This window comes from Platichthys flesus, chromosome 16, assembly GCF_949316205.1.
Source record: "Platichthys flesus chromosome 16, fPlaFle2.1, whole genome shotgun sequence".
NCBI lineage: Eukaryota > Metazoa > Chordata > Actinopteri > Pleuronectiformes > Pleuronectidae > Platichthys > Platichthys flesus.
In genome coordinates, this window is record NC_084960.1 from 5,195,267 (window position 1) to 5,208,253 (window position 12,987).

Here is a 12,987-nt window from a genome sequence, read left to right on the forward strand (position 1 = left end):
CAGCTCTAAGCCCCCCCCCCCCCCCCCATTTAGAGACCAGTAGTGCAGGGAGGTGATGAATATATATATTCACAATGGCATTCAGAGCTGGGATCAACTCATAACTAAATTCCACCATCATTTGCTGCTTGGAAAATGTACACAGTGTTGGACTATATGTCACAAATCTGTTAACGTGCTGTCAAGCAGCTTGAATCAAAGTATTATCTCGGAGGTAAATAAATTTGAATTTTCAATTTTGAAACGAAGCAGGCTGCAGGTTTTATTTCATTTCTTCAGGGCACCAATGTTGCTTTAAAAGTGAAGACGGGTGAGACACTGTGTTGTCTTAAACATTCAATCAATAATAAAGCTGAATATGCAGTTATGCATTAGAATGGATGCAAATTGCAGCAGGGGAGCTGAAAGGTCACACTCCTCGAGTGGTTCGACTTGTGTCGAGAAACAAAAAACCAATGCATGGCAGCTCTGCTATTTCCTCCGCTCCATTGGCAGCATCTCAGCCCAAGTCGTCTTCCAAAGGTTTTGTGAGTCTGTTATAATCAGCTCCAGCCATCTTGGACTCAGCTCTAGCCATATTGGACATGTTTCTGGGGGACAGCTGGGGAGACGTCCACAATGTCACAGCCCCACTGGCAACTACGCTCTGTCACACGATGATGATAGTGTTGCTCATTTTAAAATGTTAAATTCATTAATCATCGGTAACAAGAAGAACTCAGGACGTTATTTGTCTGTGTGTGTTGCAGCACGAGGTCATACCTCAGTGTTGTAAATAGCCGCGCTTCTTGAAACCATGTGACTTTTTTGAGGCGTCTGAAGGGAGAGGTTGCATTTACACGCTGTTCGTGAGTGCAATGCCACAGGTAACCTCAGTGGGGGGGGGGGGTCACATAGGGAAGGTCAATGGGGAACACAAGAAGGGACATGGACGAAAGGAGCACTTGGAGAAAAAAAAACGAGAAATCTCCGATGTATTATGAAACTGAAAGTGTTCTGGAAATCAATATTACATTGCGCCATCAGATATGATGTAAGCAGACGAATAAAGAACACGTACAAGCATGACATCATGTGCTGTCCCTTTTGAATGTTGTTTATTTATCTCTCTCGTCGATAGCATCAAAACAACTGGATTCACAGAAAACTGACTTTTGCAAAAGTCCAAAATAGGTTTTGGCTCAAAGCCTCCAACAAACATCAATTAGAGTGGTACGATTTCTCAAGCAAGACGCAAGGACAACAATTTTTTGTCAACAGATTTTATGATCTGGGGGAGGGTGCAGTGTCAGTGGACAGGGGCCTGCACAGTGGGAGGAGCTGCACAAGGGCCACTCATTTCTAGGCGGTAGTCACTGGATATTCGGCCCCAAAATAGCCCCACAGAAGGTATATAGGGGTCCTGTCCAACTGGCCCGGTCAGACGACGGGCCTGTGCAGCAGCAAACATACCGTGCAAACAAACCATTTCAAAGTCAATGGGAGAAATTCCCAGCAGACGAGAAAAAGAGGACGACAGGAGCTAAAAGAAAGGAACTGGGACACAGTGGAGAGAAGCCAAGGATTTGTTTCTATTATGCAAAGTGATTGACACTTTGCTCCTTCAATCTGGATAAATAAGGAGAGGACAAAAAGGATACTGCTCTTTTATTGGATTGGTGCATTTCTCTTGGATTTCTCACTTCCCTCCTCCTGGACTGGCAGCAGAGGAGGAGGCAGAGCCGCCACCGCCGCAGGGATGAAGTTCAACTACCACGTCCCGGCGTCGACCTACACACGCGCCTCACAGTACACACCAACCTACCACACGCCGACAACCTACACTCCGTCACAATACACACCGACGCAGTACAAATCCTCATACACGTCCACGACAAAGTACACCCCGACGCAGTACAGCACGACACAGTACACTCCGTCATACCACACGTCCACATACAAAAGTGCACCAACTTACATCCCTTCATATACCAAGGAGCCCCGGTACCGCTCCACACGTCGCCCGCAGGCCCAGGAGCCTCCTGCACCGGTCGCACCGGTCACACCTGCAAAGAGAACAGTGCACTTCCCCAATGACATCATCTTCCAGGATATTGTCCGACGGGGAGATCTGGAGCAGATCGGTCGGTTCATGAGGGCGAGGAAGGTTCGTGTGGATACAATCTTCCACTCAGGTCAGTTCAACTCCCACAGCTTCTGCTTTACTGCAGCAAATCTTCCCTGGAGACATTCAAAACCCCTTTAAACTAATCAGAGGCCACATTAGAAACAATGTCGACATCAGTTGCTGCTGCTGCAGAGGACTCATTTAGCTTTGTGTGCAGGTATGGCAGCGCTGCATGAAGCCGTGCTGACAGGAAACATGGAGGTGGTGAAGCTGCTGGTGAAATACGGGGCTGATGTTCATCAAAGGGACGAGGACGGATGGACGCCACTTCACATGGCGTGCAGCGACGGCTACCCAGAAATTGCTAGGTAATAATGTCACTAAAGAAATGTACATTCTTCATCTTCTGATTTGTGAAAAGCTGAATCAAGTTTGATTTTAACATAGTAAGGAACAATTAAGTTTGGGATTTGAAACCAAAATACCATTTGACCACAACAGCCTGATCAGGACCAACAATATCTGTAGTTTCTTAATAATAGTAGTTTGAATTTGAATATTGGCAGTATGTATTAAAAGCGGCAGAACATAATGAAAAGGTATTTATGAAACAGTGAGAATTGAACCATCACAATACACAAAAAGGGTTTTCAGCATAAAGCAAACCAGGGTAGAGAATTTTTCAGACCCAAATATCAGGATGTTATGTTTTATTTATAGCCAAAGGAAGAAGAGATGGTCATAAACTGATCCACAATATTTAAAGCTGCTTTAACAGCTACGAGTTATGACTCTTATTCTGAAGTCTCTGAGTTAAGACAGTGATAAAACACAGGCCCTGAAAAGATCAGTTAAATAAATGATAAATAATCTCATGCTCAGGTGTTTTAAGAGAATCCCTCAATCCTTCAACGATCCTGTGCTTTGCTCTCCACAGTTACCTGCTGTCGATAGGAGCCAGCACGGAGGCAGAGAATGAAAACGGAGAGAAGCCCGCAGACCTCATCGACCCAGACTGCAAAGAACTGGCCCGGCTGTTTGAGACTGGCTGTGTGTGACCCGCCATCACACGGACCCAAGAGGGGACAGAGACAGAACGATGAGCTCAGGCCCACAGAGGAAAACGCTCAGGCCACCATCACTGATCCTGTAAAGCGACACGTTGGGTCTGTTTGTTGGCTTCAGACGTGTAGGACACCTAACTTTGAGATTTTTTTTATCGTGGCCATGAGGCAATATTCAATTGAGCTGTCTTTCGGTTTCTGGTCATATTTAATTTAAATTTATTTTGTGAATTTGTGTATTTCTCATATAGTGTCTGTGGTATGTCTGTACTCTTTACTCACATGTCATGTACCACAAGGACAAACACGTGTCACTGAAATGTCGTCTTGACACGTGACGTATGATCCTCTCGGAAGAAAATTAGATTCATTTCACTCCTTGTGTATTTTCCAGCACTGTATCTGTGATAGTGTTTATCAGTTAAGCAGGTTGCACTGTGCAGCCTCCATGTTGTATTAAATCTGCAGCACCGAATTGGGGACGTTAGATGTTGGTGTCTTACACAGAGTTGTGTATCCTCACTGCTGGGCAGAGACAGGATCCACATTAATAGTTAATACTTCACAGATAGGTCAGGAATTGAAGAAGAAAAAAAGAGATTATGCTGCACAAGCACTTCTTCTGCTGCGGTGTTTCTTCCCTAATGAATTGCTGGTGGTTTCCATATAGTAGAAATGCAATTATCAGCAATGAAAGTCTTATAATTGTCTCTACAATAATTATTTTTGTACATTTTCATAAAATAAAGAAACCTTTTATAAACATATGATTGACTTGCAGGGTGTGTCTGTTTAAGCGCCATCACTCCAAACCGTAGCTTTTCCCTGATCCTCCTTTCTGATGTGTAATGCAATGCTGCAGTGGAACAAAAATATTTTGGTCCCTCAGCTGTGGTCCGGTTTATTTGCAGCTGTTTTTTTTTTTATTAGGGTTAAACATGGAAACACAAATGTGACAAAATAATCATGACATCTGACATGAAACACAATGCACCGATGGAAATAATCCTTCTGTCGTGCAGGTTTTTCATTAAAATAGAAAGTAAGAAAATTACATGAACCACTAAACTGTAGATAGGTGGACTTACTGTATTCATTTTTCCTCCTCCACACTATTTAAATCAAGAAAACTGTATTTTATATTATTGTGGTTATTTGTGTACACATATTTAAATCATATCGTATCTTATTTTACCTAATAATATAATCTCTTAAATATTATATTCTATTATATTATATTATATTAAATGTATTCTATTCTATTCTATTCTATTCTATTCTATTCTATTCTATTCTATTATACTGTATTATATTATATTATATTATATTATATTATATTATATTATATTATATTATATTATATTATATTATATTATATTATATTATATTATTGTAATCGTGAGGGGGTTCTTTCACTTCCGTGTCCTCTCCCGGAAATGATTCGTTGGCATTGGCAACGTTTTAGCAGGTCCAACGGCGAACACAGTCTCTGAATAAAGAAAGCGAAAGGAGAGGTAATAAAAGAGGTTGGTTGCATATTTTAACTCTATGTTCTCTATCGGGTGGGTTGATTTGATCGGTGCCGGGTTAGATGTCCTCCTGGGGGGGGTGTTTTACACCCGGCAACTGCTGCTGGGGATATTAGCTGTGTTAAGCTAACGTTACGACAAGACAATGCAAATCACCAGCTAGCAGAGGCTAAAGCTAGCCCCACAACTATCGTGTCAGCAGATCCCCCACCTCCCCCCGCCCCCCCAGGGAGGCAGCTGCAGGGGAACACAGACCCCCCCCCCCACCCCCCACCCCTAAAACCATCACACACGATGTTAGAAACCAGGTGTTGTGTTGCATTGTGAGAGCTGGAGCTGTAGTCAACAACACTGGGCTAAAGTGTGTAGCCTGTGCCCAACACTGCTGAAGCTACTTCAGTTCAAAAAACGTAAACAACAGCCCGGCTCGTCCACTTCCTCTGTGATCTCTGGCTGGTTAGGTACAAGTGAACTCTATTCACGTTCAGTTCACTCCACGAGCTGTAACTGGGGTTGTTTTCACTTCTCAGAACCCATCAGAGGATGTGGAGATGAGTAGGAAGCTAACACTGTAAACCCAGGGAGCTAACTAGCAGTAATTTACTGATGCTGCTGCTAACTCAGCTCCATGTAAGTGTAGATGTTAGGATGCTATGTTCAGATCCGATCATTGTGAAAAGCTCCATTACAAGGAAAACATCTGTGTAACAGTTAAAGTAAAATTAAGTACAACTTCCTCAGTAAATAGTCTAATATTAGTAAAGCATAAATTGTAAACATTCACATAACTCTGATAGGTAATAGTAACAAGGGAGTAATAAGGAAATAAGTATTGTTATTATTGAGTAATTTGCCTATTTCTTCTATATTTAACTGGTTTACTGTTTGTATAGTCATAACTTAGTAAAGCCAAAATGGATGCCTTCATTTGTTTTTTTGTTTTTTGACAAAGAATCAAAATATCAAGTTAACAGTGATGAAAAGTAACTTGTTAGAGAGGCTGGAATCAGATAACTTCAGGTGTTTCATTATTTTGTGTTGAAAATGTTAATCAACGTTCAAAACAGTTGCTGATGTATTTCTTTTGATCAGTTCACCGACCACACAAGTAATCAAGTAGTCAGCTCTATATCGTTGTGTAACAATTTAATTAGATTATTACTAATGCATTTTAGCTATTTTATGTAGTTATTGTTGTCATTATGGATTAATCTTCAATTACTTATTGACTGTAGTTTCTGCTCTCTTTTGTAACATTATTCCCTCTAAAGTAACTTGTACCTAAAGCAAAGCAAGAAGTATTCTCTCTGAAATGTTGCATGAAAAATATTTTCAAGTGAATTGCATACATCACTAAATTGTACTTTAGTAGTAGATACAGTTTTTCAAGTAAATGTACTTGGTTCCATGACATGAATGTTAGAAACTGACTACTTGGATCATGTGGGGGTGCTAAAGTCTCTGTTGTTTGTTTTTTTACAATAATCCAGTTGAGGACTTCTAGACCTTTGTATCCTTCACATCCACTCACCATAGAGGAGCGAGGAGCGAGTACAGACTGCAAACAGAATGACCAGGTGTGGAAAAAAGTCTCTGCACTTCAGTGTGCATGCAAGTGTTCAAATTGTTCTACCAATGGTCCTTGTAGCTTTGTCAAATGTAATTATAGGTATGAACCGTGTTGGGCCGTTGAAATTTAGTTTGCAGTAAACAGTGACAAATTATATGAATACTGTTTGTGCTGCTAATGTTGCTGTTTTCATGTTTATCAAGCTCATCTGCTCCCAGGATGGTGAATAGTTACAAGCGGACTTCAAGCCCTCGATCGCCCACTAACACTGGGGAGCTCTTCACCCCTGCACACGAGGAAAATGTGCGCTTTATACATGATAGTAAGTTTACTCCTGATTATTGACGTGATGAATTTTTCATTTAAATCCAAAACATTTGTCTTGTGTCACCTCATCTCTTACAGCTTAAATCTAGAGACTTATTTTTAAATATAATTGTTGATGCACTGAACCAGAAGCTCCTTTTTAATAACATTAATCTGTGCATGTGTTACTTTATTTGTATCGTAGTCTATTCCAAACATAACATTGTAGAATCATATCTTAAAGTTGGAGAGTGAGTTTTCTCTCCTTATTGCAGGAGGCCACACTAAACCGTACATTCTCTTTACTTAAAAACACATTGATTCTCTCCTTGAGGTCATGAGGTCTACAAAATTGCCAGACATTGCATCACATCTTGACGTGAAATCACGTGGTGGCGATATCTTCTGCTAAAGAGTCACTATCTAGTCCCTGTGGAAGTTTAGAAACCTGTAAATCAGTGGAACAATGCAAAGCCATTAGCAGGACTAAGTATCACGTCACCTGCGTGCATGCATGACACAAACAAAATGGGCCCACACATAGAAAACACTCCATATGACTACTTGAGGTTCAAAGCTTCAAAGGGAACCTGTTAAGTGATGAGAATGATACATGGAATCTATCTACTACAGTATGTGAATCCGACAACAGAACCAAAGAATTGGCTTTACAGTTGGCAAGTGTCAGGACTTTGTCTCAGATTTAGTGAAACTGGCTTAAACTACTCATCTCACATTAGTTAAGTTGAGCTTGTATATTTCCTTCATCAAGTTGAATGTTGATTGACGTTTTTTATAAATGTAACAAAAGCATTGTTGTCTTTGCCCCTCTTCAGCTTGGCAGTGTGTGCTCAGAGACATCAGATCAACACAAAATAGTGAACGTAATGACCGTGGACCACAGGAGTATGTGGAGAAGAACCCAAATCCTAACCTAAATTGTAAGTTCCAGTTTAAAGACTTAGTGAAGTAAATTGTGTTTCCGATGACACACTGAAGGATGAAATAAATCGAGCAAATCTCTTTTTGGTCTCTCTCTTGCAGCTTTCACGCCAGTGGACCTGAGTGACCTCAAGAAACGCAACACACAGGACTCCAAGAAGTCCTAGTCTTTCTCAAGATGGTCCAGTCGCTTTTTTTTTCTCCACCCATTATCCTCGCGAACTCTTCCTCCATCAGCCCTCTGTCAGCCAGAAAGTCAGCCCTGTTGGCCGGTCTTAGCACAGAACGCCGAGCTTGTCTCTCAACTCTGGACCATAGCAACCCCTGTCTCTTTCTTTATCATTTCCAACTGACTCAGAAGAAAAGAACTGGGATTCCAGGGAGCACAAACTCTCCCCTCTCTTGGTTCAAGTCACAACATCTTCATGTGTACATTGTTTATGTGGATGGGACTGATGCAAACTTTCATCACAATTTGCTGACATCTGATGCTGAGGTACAAACTGTTGCCGCTCTCCACAGGACAAAACAGACTGCAGTCTTAAACACAAACCCTGTTTTCTTTACTACTGCTACTTATATGACTTTGGAGGAAAATGCGAAAGGGCTGACGTCTGTTTTTTAAAGTTTGTTTTGGAAGATAGTTATTGTAGAAGTAATGAAATGGTCACATTGGATACACACTTCATGGGCGAGTTCTGGAAGCCAAATGCAATGTAGAAGGCCAACGTTTTAAGATGAATTTTTCTTGCCTATCAAATGGACTTTACTAAGTAGAGACCTTCCCAAGTGTGCTGCCCTTGGTGACCCCTCCCCATTTCCCCATACCCTAAACGAAACAAAATGTTGAATAAAAGTCTTTTACAATATACTCCTGCTCTTCTGATCCTGCATATATATTGAGTGTGTTTCCCTATGCGTGAAGATGATGAATATTCATAAGTCATCATTGTTTATTTTGTATTTTTGAACAAATTAATTGATTCATTATTTGGCGTGTTACTTATAAGAATCATGTACGAAATTGGCTTGTTTGTCTGATCATAGATAATTAGTCAGTTGTCACAAAAAAAACGAATATTAATGGCAAATAATTATATTTGAGCAGCTGGAAGCAGTAACAGAAATGACTCCTATGATCTATTGATTATGGTAAATAGCTGCTGATCAATTATCTTGATTAATTGTCTCAGCTTGAATCTGTAAAGCAAAACTCCCTTTGACTTACAAGAGTCACAGTTGATAAAGTGTGAGCGTGACATTTATATCATTATCATCCTTATCATCATCATGAGTGACGGGGACAATAACAGAACAGTTGTTGTTCCTCTGTTGTGCGTCGTGACGACACGCCTACGTCACGAGCCAGTACATATATATACAGGCGGACGCTGGGTCATTGTGTTTTTCTCATCAGAGCATACAACGTGCAGCTGTGTAGGGCAGAGAGCGAGGGACCAACACACGGTGTATTTTTTTAATTCCACTGTTTCCAGTTTAGCGTTACCGGTGTTAGCATAATGGCCGATAAGATGGATATGTCTCTAGACGACATTATCAAGCAGAACAGGCAGCAAAGAGGCGGAGGCCGAGGCGGCGGCGGAAGAGGCCGAGGCCGCGGAGGCTCCGGCGGCGGCCGAGGAGCAGGCGGCGCCGGTCGCGTTGGAATGAGAGGAGGCGGCGGTGGCGGCGACGGAGGATTTGGAGGCCGAGGCGGTGGATCCGGCCCCATGAGGAACCGACAGAACCCGAGCCGTGCTAGAGGCAGAACAACGCCTTACAACAGGGTATGAGAAAGTTAAGAGGAGTGGGCGGAAAAAGGATAAAAACCCGTCGGCTAACCTGAGAGAAGCCTGGGTCACATCCTTCTATTCTACGATAAGCTTGCCAGCTAACCCTATAGCTAGTCAAGCTAATAGTGATTGCCGGCCGCAGAGTTTAGCTTGCGGTTCGGCATTAATGGGAGTTGTATACATGGCTTATCCCATCTCCCTCAACCCCATGTATGTCGCATCTTTTTTTCCACAAGAAGAGGCCTGGCTGGAGGAGGTGTTAGCCGGGTTGGCTAAGTTGGATCGGGAAGGCCTCGGCGGCGCCATTTTGAATCCAGCACCTTAATTTAAAGCTAGTCGTCCACGAGCAGTCAGAGCCCTTTCCACCCCCGCTGGTCAGATTGATGAGGGTGAGAGGAATCTGCTCCATCGAGAAAAATCGCCCTCATGATTTTTGTCACCACTTCTGGGAGCTAATAGTTTTTGTCCATGCCCCCGGTGCAGACGGCCTTTTGTTCGGGAGAGGCCGGCGGGGTTCACACCGAGGCCCGGTTTGGTGGCTTATCGACCAGCGTGGCTGTTATGGATGGATCGGTGGACTTCAACCCCCCGGTAGTGTCCATAAATGGCGAATCTTCACCCCCTTTATTGTATCAACGTCTAGACGAGTCCCAACAAAGCCCCAATCAAAATGGCGTGGCCTCAAAATGGACGCCTAGATAATCCACTCTCCCGGAGAGGGGATGGCCGGCCATTTTATAGGTGTTTTCACGATCATTCCCCGTTTCCTTGTGGACAATTCCCCTTCCCGCTCCGTGAGAGCCATTTTCGTGGCCTGCTAAAGAACTCTTTCGGGTGAACCGGGAAACATGGTGCAACGCTGGAGGCCACGCTGCTTCAGATGGCGACCCCCAGTGTACCCGAGGATCGTGTCTGGAGAATCTTTGGTGGAGGCACACATGGCAACAGTACTGTGGGCAATATTGGTACAAGCTGTTCAGGGGTTTCATGAAGATCCGGGGCGGGGGGTAATTCTGGTGGGTTTTGACTCAGTTGTCATTGATGTAAACATCTCAGCAGAAGCTTTTTAAATCAACTTACAATATGTTTGTATGTAGATGTGATTAGCAGCACCCCCTTGCCTTACTGGCTCAGTTTGTCCCAGCATGTCCCCCTTATTCACTGTACTTATTCACTTGCTTGTAGTGGTGGGGTGGGCAGGGAACTTTGGGAACCCTCTTGGGGGAGCCGAGCACCGTGACCCTGTTGGAAGCGGAGGCCCTGCTTGCCCCAGCACCCAGCCGTGTGGAGTCTGTGATTGACAGAGGCAAGGGGGATCCTGAAGTCAGCAGGTTCGTTCTCTTTCATCTGTTGCAGCTAAAATCGCTTCCAGATAAGTGGCAGCACGACATGTTCGACAACGGCTTCAGTGGCTTCAATGGTGCTGCTGGAGGTGGCGGAGGAGGAGGCGTGGAAACTGGAGGGAAGCTCCTCGTCTCCAATCTCGACTTCGGTGTCTCGGATGCAGACATTCAGGTATGCGAGTTGATCTTTATCCTTTTGTTTTTAGTAGGAAGAAACAAATGTTTTTGTTTTACTCAGGTCGGTCTTTCCCTTTTCAGGAACTCTTTGCTGAATTTGGAACTCTGAAGAAGGCGGCGGTTCATTATGACCGATCAGGGAGAAGTCTGGGAACTGCAGATGTCCACTTTGAAAGAAGAGCAGACGCACTCAAGGCCATGAAGCAGTACAACGGCATCCCACTCGATGGTATGCATTGACAAAAAACTGCTGTAAACTTGTTAAACCTCATTGTTTTTTTTTATGGCTGGTTTAGGTTGCATTTGTGTTCCTGAGTTGATGGTGCACTGCTGTCCTGCTCAGCTTGTAAATGTATTGCACCGTTTTTCATTTCAGGGCGACCCATGAACATCCAACTCGTCACATCACAGATCGACACACAGAGACGACCTGTACAGGGGTGAGTGCATTCTTATAATCATTAGATATTTGACTGGAACTTATTGTGAGGGCTGCATGTTGATGACCCTTCTTGTTGTCAGTCTGAACAGAGGTGGCGGCGGAGGCATGAACAGAAATCGAGGGGGTAGCTTCGGCGGCATGCAGAGAGGTCGAGGAGGCCGTGGTGCCGGCGGTCCAGGGGGTCCCAGAGGACGTGGTCGAGGAGGACGTGGCGGAAACCCTAAGGCGGCGGCGATGTCTGCAGAGGAACTCGACGCACAATTAGACGCCTACAATGCCAGGGTATGTTCAGTTTTCAATGCCGTACCTGTCTCCGGTTAACTCATCCTGCTCTGGCATTTGTCTAATTCCCATCTTGTTTTGCAGATGGACACGACATAAACTGAAGTCTTCCCCCCCCATGTCCCTTCCTGTCTGCACAGAAGGGCCCTCGTCAGAAATGTGCAGAATATTTTACACTTGTCTTCTGGTGTGATTGAAATTGTTGTTGCAACTCCTCCTTTTAAATGGTCCGAAGTGTTTTTTACCAGTTGTTTTTTTCTCTTCATGAACATGCTTTTGGTTGTAGGTAAATGTGAATTGGGGTTCCCAGTTCTTTCCTCTTCTCTGTAGTTACTGAGACTTGTAATAAAACCTGCAGTGCTTATTGACCAAATCCTGTTTCTGGTTTTATGTCAATGGGTCTAACTGTCAACTAAGAATCAACTTATTTACTTGACTGACTGGTTTTTCTTCTATTGTCTCTTTATACTTGACACCGTGAGCCAGCACGCTCCTATTTTATGTGTATGCATTGCCATAAACTTATTCACGATGGTAAAAGGAGGCTTGTAATTAAGAGTTATGATATATGGAACTAACTGTAATTGGGTTGCACTTTTACAAACTATCAAATGCTTTTGCTGAGCCTTATGGTCCAAAGCATTTAGTCTAATGTACTTGACATCTTTTGGTTTGTCCAGCTTTAATAAAACTGCCATAAACATGGAGCAAAAAATCTGAATATCCCACTGCAACTGGTTAACGCCTAATGATGATGCACTACAACGCCTCTAGGGGTCGCCCTGCACTACACGGGCCTTTTTTAATACAGTCTGGTAGAGACCATATATGGTCTGTAGTAAAGTCAGAATGAGGTTTGTGTAGAGAACAAACCTCTGTACCTGACTGCCACGCCCATAACATGAGTCCAGTCCTGCACCCTGACTTCTGATCAGCTGCTCTGCTTGATACTTCAATCGTCAGTGTAGGAGATCAAACGGAGAGCTGAACAAAGTAAATGTGTGAAGCCTCTAGAAAGCAGCTCTTTGTTGGTATGTCGGTGTCAGGGCTGATTTACATGTCCACGCGTGTCACAGGCGCATTCTCCCGGAAATGTGCTCACAGAAGCTAAGGTTTCAGTTGTGAACAGTCAGCTTCCGGTGAGGATTTCAACATCAAGACGAGTTTAGTTCACGTAGTAAAATATATTTTACAGGTTCTCTGTGCAACATATAAAGGTAGATAGATGTAAGCGGTAAATATATTTTATGTATATAAATATTTAGAAATTCCATCAGTGTTAGTAAAAGTATAAAGTAACATTATAATGGAAATATTTGAAAGAACAAATTTTAGAGTGGTATTTGTACCCTAGATACACTACAGTGAACTTCAACAATAAGTATTACAAGTGTTGACATATCTTAAATAAGGAGTGGAGGGTGGTGGAAGC

The 12,987-nt window shown here is 43.1% G+C and overlaps 3 protein-coding genes across 8 annotated transcripts; all 3 read left to right on the forward strand.

Annotated features, from left to right (window-relative positions):
• Positions 1–1,410: 1,410 nt before the first annotated feature.
• On the forward strand, positions 1,411–3,938 carry ppp1r27a (protein phosphatase 1, regulatory subunit 27a). The gene is made up of 3 exons (XM_062407272.1): positions 1,411–2,174; positions 2,325–2,475; positions 3,045–3,938. The coding sequence occupies exons 1-3, from the start codon at positions 1,739–1,741 to the stop codon at positions 3,163–3,165; spliced, it is 708 nt and encodes a 235-aa protein (XP_062263256.1). The 5' UTR covers positions 1,411–1,738; the 3' UTR covers positions 3,166–3,938.
• A 658-nt stretch (positions 3,939–4,596) lies between these two features.
• On the forward strand, positions 4,597–8,389 carry mcrip1 (MAPK regulated corepressor interacting protein 1). 4 transcript variants are annotated; one of them, XM_062408901.1, is made up of 5 exons: positions 4,597–4,697; positions 6,191–6,277; positions 6,474–6,592; positions 7,413–7,517; positions 7,621–8,389. In XM_062408901.1, exons 2-5 carry the CDS (start codon positions 6,270–6,272, stop codon positions 7,683–7,685), a joined length of 297 nt encoding a protein of 98 aa, XP_062264885.1. In that variant the 5' UTR covers positions 4,597–4,697; positions 6,191–6,269; the 3' UTR covers positions 7,686–8,389. The 4 variants fall into 4 exon arrangements, with proteins under 4 accessions (XP_062264885.1, XP_062264888.1, XP_062264889.1 ...); XM_062408904.1 differs by having other exon boundaries at positions 4,613–4,697; positions 6,489–6,592; XM_062408905.1 differs by having other exon boundaries at positions 4,613–4,685; positions 6,489–6,592.
• A 530-nt stretch (positions 8,390–8,919) lies between these two features.
• On the forward strand, positions 8,920–11,928 carry alyref (Aly/REF export factor). Of its 3 annotated transcripts, none has more exons than XM_062407932.1 (6): positions 8,920–9,305; positions 10,668–10,826; positions 10,913–11,060; positions 11,208–11,271; positions 11,354–11,555; positions 11,640–11,928. In XM_062407932.1, exons 1-6 carry the CDS (start codon positions 9,039–9,041, stop codon positions 11,652–11,654), a joined length of 855 nt encoding a protein of 284 aa, XP_062263916.1. In that variant the 5' UTR covers positions 8,920–9,038; the 3' UTR covers positions 11,655–11,928. The 3 variants fall into 3 exon arrangements, with proteins under 3 accessions (XP_062263916.1, XP_062263917.1, XP_062263918.1); XM_062407933.1 differs by lacking the exon at positions 8,920–9,305 and adding an exon at positions 9,314–10,327; XM_062407934.1 differs by lacking the exon at positions 8,920–9,305 and adding an exon at positions 9,315–10,276.
• Positions 11,929–12,987: the final 1,059 nt, after the last annotated feature.